General features: G+C 35.1%; 1 protein-coding gene across 1 annotated transcript; it reads left to right on the plus strand.

Annotated features, from left to right (window-relative positions):
* Positions 1–3,719: 3,719 nt before the first annotated feature.
* Positions 3,720–5,057, plus strand: LOC140785755 (uncharacterized). Its single transcript, XM_073133736.1, has one exon. The coding sequence runs from the start codon at positions 4,067–4,069 to the stop codon at positions 4,757–4,759; it is 693 nt and encodes a 230-aa protein (XP_072989837.1). The 5' UTR covers positions 3,720–4,066; the 3' UTR covers positions 4,760–5,057.
* Positions 5,058–7,382: the final 2,325 nt, after the last annotated feature.

A 7,382-nucleotide genomic window follows, 5' to 3' on the forward strand; every position in this document is an offset into this window, starting at 1 on the left:
TCAGATAAGCTCATCCACATCCATATATGCAAGTCAGCAATTTGTTACCAATCGATCAACTCAATGATGTGGTTCTAGAATCAAGTGCATCTAGAAGGTATAGAAAATTTAACCCCAACTTGTAAGACTTAAGGTGGCTAGACTCACACCTAACAAATCCTTGATCGATTGACAGGTGCGAGCTTACGTAAGGGTGCTTGTTCGTATGCAATGTAAGTTGTTAATTTGATGAGCTTTGATATATTATTCTTCACACCAGTCTTTAATTAATATGGAGTAGCTATTAAGGCACCATCTCTTCGTCTTCGGCCCCACATCTCCTAATCATCTTAAAAGTCTAATAAATACAACTGCTCAACAAGCAATTAATTGCCCTTTGATGGCTTTCCCGAAATGTGAAATTATTTATTTTAAATAATTTGAGAGCTCCTAAGCTATAGGCCGGATAATAGGACTAAATCTTAATAACTAAGCTAATCCTGCTAAAAAATTAATTATATTAAAGTAACTATGATCACTTACCAGGCTCAGTGTAAAGGAGATAACTATAAGTCCCCCTCCTTTAGTTAGAGTTGCTGGCAAATTGATATGTTGTCAAAATAATTATTAATCTGTCACATATCAATCAAATTGATATTAAGTCTATTATATATATATCGATAGTATTATTGGTTGACTTTACTGGTCATTCCGGAAGATAAACTAAACAAAACTTAATATACTCAATTATGATGTCTGCCACTTAATCCTCACGCTGTTCTTATTGTATAGGTTGCATGGGTGAATAAAATGGAGAGTGGGCAATTATTCATTGTGTCTCTCTTTTGTTTTGCTTCTTCGTAATAGATCTACTTGAATCTCAGAAAATGTAAAAAAGAACGACAGACAGTATGTCTAAACTAAAAACTAATTAAGTTATTAGGTGTGGATCGAACCTTATAATTTAAGTTTAAGGTGTAGGCCATTTTGATAAATAAAGCTTAGGTGAGAACTAGTTTGGTCAAAAACTCCAACAATAAAACACAAATACCATATCTGTGGAGTTTTATCAATAACTAAAGTTTAGGTGAGAACTAGATTGGTCAAGCCCCTTTTTTAATAAAAAAAAAGGATTCAATTAACGGTTACATTGTTCCTCTATTATTGTTTTATTTCCTATTGTGATTTGATTATGACAATAGGTCTTTTACCAAAGGTCCGTTGATGAATAATTTATTAAGCTTAAAATAACGGTTACATCATGATACACAAATAAAAGTAGGGGAAATATGATGATAATCCTATAATAAGCTCCACACTAAGCTAAATACAGACTGACTAACATTAAAACCCAAGGTATCAACATGTAAAAAAATAATAGCTCAAGCAAATAGAAGAAAATAGAGGAAATATGGCACCGACCCTAGATTAAGCCTCCCTCTTAGCCTAAAGTTGCAATACTACGAAGATGCTCAATTTGCAATAGACTTAAATTCGGATGACATCTCATAAAAGGTGAGAAAGACCCCTCTCATGAAGTAGAAAGATGGCAGCTCAATCCTAGCAGAGCTAAGGCCGGTGCTAGCGAATGTAGTCCATTTGGACCAGTTGATTTCACCTCACTATTATGACAAGATTGAATACGAACGTGATAAACAAATTAATTATCGCGACAAGTTGCACAAGTTGCTACGAGCAATAGGATAGGAAGGAGCAAGATAGGCATTAGTTGGTATTGTGATAAGAATGGTAAAATAGATAGATATTCATAGGTGAATTTCCAAACTATAATTACAAACATTGAAAATTTCAAGTCCTTAATTATTTTCAAATTATCTTGCAACTTAGCTAATGGATTTCTCTATGAATTAAGTATAATGTTCAAGCATTGAAAAACTTGGTGAATTTCCAAACTAATTAAAAGGGTATGCTCTAATAAAATGAATTGTTTTAGAATGAGAGTGAGTTACTTTCATTGTTATTGTTTTGTTACGATTCGACTATGTGGGTTAAGTCGAGTCGAGTCTATTTATTTTTTAATTATTTCATGATGTAAGCCTTTTAGGCAAGTCTAGTTTGGTTATGTGAGCTATTAAGGCAAGTTGAAATAAATCATGACAGCCCTTAAGATAAGTCTAATTAAGTCAAGTAAGCTTTAAAGCAAGTTCAAATAAGTTATGTAAAACATTAAGACAAGTCCAATTAAGTCATATAAGTCTAATTCAAGTCGTATCAGTCTTTATGGCTAGTCATAGTGGGACTCGTTGTAACCGACTTCTATAGATAGAAGGGTTGGGCTCCTTTGTTAAGCATCGAAGAATCCAAGTATCAATGAATCCAAGTATCCAAGTATTGAGAATTAATTGAGTTTAGTTATTTTTTTATTACCATATTTATCGTTTTGTCATAACTGTTAAATCATCTTTACCTTTCTAGTAGTAGATCATAGCCATAGAACCTCCAAAGCTTTCAAACCCTAGCCACCACCTTCCTACGGCAGCCATCCTACCCTACGGCCATCCACCACCACCCCTGACCATCCATCACCACCCTTGGCCGTCCGACACTATCCGACGACCGCCATAATATTGGATATTTACCATTCTGCCTTATTCTAATCTATCTCAATTTTTTTATTTTTAACTTTTCATCCCGACCTCCAATTTAGGTAAAACTAGAGCCATTAGAACCCTACTCATAAGGCTACCACTCTAAATTTTTATAATTTTCTTACCTTCAGATCATTCCAAATCTGGTTTGTAATATGTTTCTTCACTTATACATTTTTTAAGGGTTAATTACACTTAGACCCCCTTAAATTATCATTCTTTTCTATATATCTTCTCTGAACTTTATTTTGTAATATATAGACCTCTAAACTATAGAAAATATCTCAAATACTCATTTATTAGATTTTTCATTACCTTTTCCATCCATAAGTTGCCGCGTGTAAGTCACGTAAGTAGCTATATAATATGTTTACTCTTATATTATTAATTTATTAAGATATCCTTATCTTCTTATAGGAGATTATCTTGATCTTTTTTAACTTTTCTATCTACGATGACAATAAAGTGAGACATTTTTAATAGTTCAAAGAGTATATATATAATATAAAAATAATTAGGAAAGATACATAAAAAATAATAATAATTCAGATGATCTAAATATAACTATCACTCATTATAAAAAAAATGACTATGTTTGAAGAACAGATTTAATTATGTTTGACTGACTTGACAGTCAAAGAAAAGATAGAAGCCTGAAATACACCATTATATATAGGAAAATCGTGCATTCGGGCCTGCAGAGGATCTGCTACCAGTCCACATGGATAACTGCCACTCTCTCGGAAGGACGGCCACGTTTGAGAAGTGATAACTACCATTTGATCTAATCCTGGATAAGACTCATCTAATTCCACGCCCCTTCTCTATACCATGATGTCACCATGCTTTCTAGAAGATTGAAACTTGAACACGATGATCCAAATTAATCAAACCCATCATCATTGATCACATGACTCATTCTAAAGTTCATCCACCACAGGGATTTCCGGTAGCCATATAGATTTGGAAAAAATATCTGTTACATAACATCACGATAAATGTTTATGAATCAATTAATTACCCATTTGGATGTTAAAAGTCCTTCCAAATACTCTTTGTTCCTTTCCAAATAAGCACTTTTTAGTTTCCAATAGTGTAATAGAAATTCAAATCTTATCAAGAAATCGCGTACATTGCATATTCCTAATGATTAATGGTTAGGTGCAGCAGCACCTGAGGACAGAACACGATTAATCTAGAATTTTGGACTGTTACTTGTAGGGAATGCAACCCCGTATAAGTACAGACAAACTTAATATTAATATGCGTGCAAAACACGTAGCTCTTCCCACAAACACAACCGAACCTTCTGTTTCTTGACTGTAATACATTTCAATGTCACCGTTTGACCAAAGACTTGCAACCGCCTCCTTTGCTGATCAACTCTTCTCAGATCCAAGTCTTAAAATACCTCCTCTACAAGGCAAAAGAACTCAATAATTCCTTCATTCACATGCCACATATAGCTCATTTAAACTATGTTCTGCGGCAGCGTTAGCTTCAAGCACGTCGACGAGGATCCATCAAATCCGGCGTCGCCGAAGGGGTCCAGGAAGAAGGCCAACAAGAATCCGTACTCAACGAGAGGGCTCGACAAGTACTCCACCGTCTTATCAGAGCTCGAGTCGAAGAGGGCGTCGATCATGGCGAAGGCCGGGTCTCAAGGAATCGCCTTGGTGCGGTTCGTGTACTCCAATTCTCACGATTGGGTCCCAATAATTGTGAGGTTAAAAGATCATTCAAAGGAAGAAGAAGATAAGGAGAAGGCTCTACCGCCGCCTCCGATGTCGCGGCCGGATTCGGATGCAAAGGAAAGCCCGAAAGGGTCGATGGCGGTGGCGGAGAGGAAGGCGAAGAAGAGCTTCTCTTGGAGGAGGCTGAGGCCGAGTAGCTATTGGCCTCTGGTAATAGTTTTAATGTTGGTTTGCTTGGTGATGTTTGGGAGGGTGTTTGCTATATGTTGCACTTCGATATGGTGGTATTTGTTGCCTACTCTGATGGGTGAGGAAGTGGATGGGAGGAAGTCCATGAAGAAGGAGTATGGAAGAAGGGTGAGTGACAAGAGGTTGGGTGCTCATGTGGTGGTTGGACCTTCTTCACACGCCAAGGTGGGAGGTTGGCATGAATCCATATCACCTAGAGCCCATGCTAATGGGATCAAGAGAGGGTGATTTTAGAAGTAATTATGTGAAGGTGTTTTCTTTACACTTCTGTTTTTTTTTTTTTTTTTTTTAGTATGTTAGAAATGTAAATTATGTAGCCTCTAGATGTTGGTTTGACTCTTAAAGAGTCATAACTCCAAGCCGATCAGTTTTTTTTTTTGCCTTTTCCTTCCGGCTTTTTTGCCCCTTCTTTTCTTTTGTGTGTTCTTGTACGGTTAATCTGCACTCTTCTGTGATCAGCTGCACGGCATCAGTATGTCAGGAATGATTATGTTTCTAGTTCGCTGCACTGTTGTTGGGAAAAGAATCTCCTACAAGAAAATGGTTATGTTTCCGGCTTGATCAATTAAAGTCCACATGGATCTGAAAGGAGAAGAAATATGAAAAATAGCTGGAATACTACTGCTTTTTCTTTTTCTGTGCATGCCTACAGAACACAAATGAAGTTAAAATAGGAAACATAATATTTATATTTGTTTATAAGTAGGAATCTTAAACTACTCTATATTTTCTTCTTGTGAGAAGAATAAAGTAAGTGAAAAAAATTTTGAATTTGGTACCGGAGCCCAAGGTCCAAAGACACAAAACTTGGGTCGAAAAGTTGAGCCACAGCATCCCAACGCCCAACTAATTTCCTAGCTAGCATGCTGTATTGCCACCATTCAAAGTCATTGCCACTAAAAGACTCCATGACATCCGAAACTTGTTCCTAGCCGACCCTCCCTATCCTCGCTTTGACATATTGGTGCTTTTTCAATCAACAATGTCATCATGAGGGCCTACCATGATGCTGCTACCTGAAGCTGCCTTCTTCAACTGTCATCACTGATGCGAAAGACTCATCGAGCTCTACTCCCATAGTCACCTCACCAAACTCATTGAGTTCTTTTGTCGATTCATTGCCATGAGCAACATCGACATCCCCAAATCTGCTCCTACCATCCTCCGTAATTTTGGATTCAATGCATGGAACACATTGAATGAATTGAGCTATGATTTATGGTCCCGGTGCAAAAAAAAAAAAAGGGTCCTAGTTCCATTGATGGCGATTTCAAGATTCCGGCCTAGACTCCAATTGAGCAATTGGCCCAACAACCGAGCAAGAGTCTAGCGCAAAGAGAAGCTTGTGATTATGCATGTGGATTCGGGCGTGATGATCACGGCTTGGCGGAGACCTAGGTTTTTTGAATCTGAGGGTTTAGTGAGTGGAAGATCCTTGGAAAGAGAGCTAATTAATCTCACATAGGATGGAGTTTTTGAATAGCAATTTTTTTAAAAGCGTACATTCGAGTGAAGAGAAGGAATTTGATGTTGAGAGGGGGAAGGTAGCAAACCACTTTACAAGGACATCTTGTTAGGGTTCGAAAAAAAATTTGAGGGAGAAGGTAAAGATAAAGAATTTAGGGTTCCACCAAAAAATTACTGCATAGTTCTAGCAAGTGTTTTCGCTATGATGATCGTGGTCATTAGGCGACGTTCTACTGAAATAGCATATTTTACTACAAGTGTGAAAAATTTGGTCGTCAAGCGAAACTATGTAGCATGGGAAAAGTAACTCAACAATATTCTGGAGATGGATCACTGATAGTGATGCTATAAGCATTAGATGAAATGCGCCAAAATGAGTTTAATATGAAGTTGTGTATGGTGGTGACCATAACACAAGGTTAGATCTTTGCAAATAACTTAGAATTGGTCATGGACACAATGTGGTCACGGGGACATGTTTCGAGGGCTGGAACGGTCTCGAGGCAAGAGTATCTAGTAGATTTTTTATCTATGTAAAGGATGAGAACACTATTAGTTTTGTAAAGAGGATTTTGTTGGGTTGGTTCATAAGTGGTGGAAAACTCGTAAGGGAGATGTCTCTGCTATATAGAAATGGGCTGGGAGAATCAAAAAAGTGCAGCAAGGGCTTCGTGGCTAGAATAAAAATAATAATAAGAAAGATCAAGCTTAGAAAAAAAATTTAGGTTTAGAGCCTAAATGCTCTAGACATTATTAAGGAAGGTAAACCTCTAAATAAGAATAGGAATGTTGAAAGGCTATAGTATATATATATAATATAAATAGTATATATATATATAATATAAATATAAGATAATATAAGATAATTAACTATACATTATATATATATATAATATATATAAATATTTTAATATAATATAAAATAATAAATAATATAATATAAAAATATAAATTATATATAAATGTAATTTAGTAAATAATATAAATAAATAATATTAAAAAATAGTAAATAATATAAAATAACTTTTTTAATTTTAAATAATCAAATTCAAATAATAAATGCTAAAATGTAGAACTAAATTAAGTGTACCTATTCATCTTTCTACACAAATATAGATATGATAATTTGCTTTAAAATTTTTTATTATTCTTCTGCCATCCTTATATTCTTTCTTTCTAATCTAATGTAATAAGGTAAGGAGTTTATTATTAACAAATAAGGTAAGGAATTTTTTTTAACTAAATAATTATTAAATAATAAATTATTATTAACTAAAAAGGAGTTTTTTATTATGAAAATCAAATAGTTTATTATGAATTTATGAATTCGCGACTCTAAATTAAATAATCTGATCCAACAAACAAAACAGAAATTCATAGTTAA

The sequence above is a fragment of the Typha latifolia genome, chromosome 4 (assembly GCF_019914945.1).
Source record: "Typha latifolia isolate L0001 chromosome 4, TyphaL0001v2, whole genome shotgun sequence".
Classification (NCBI taxonomy): Eukaryota; Viridiplantae; Streptophyta; class Magnoliopsida; order Poales; family Typhaceae; genus Typha; species Typha latifolia.

Excerpts from the sequence above, each read along its gene's own strand:
- LOC140785755 (XM_073133736.1), top strand. The coding sequence starts at position 4,067 with ATGTTCTGCGGCAGCGTTAGCTTCAAGCACGTCGACGAGGATCCATCA.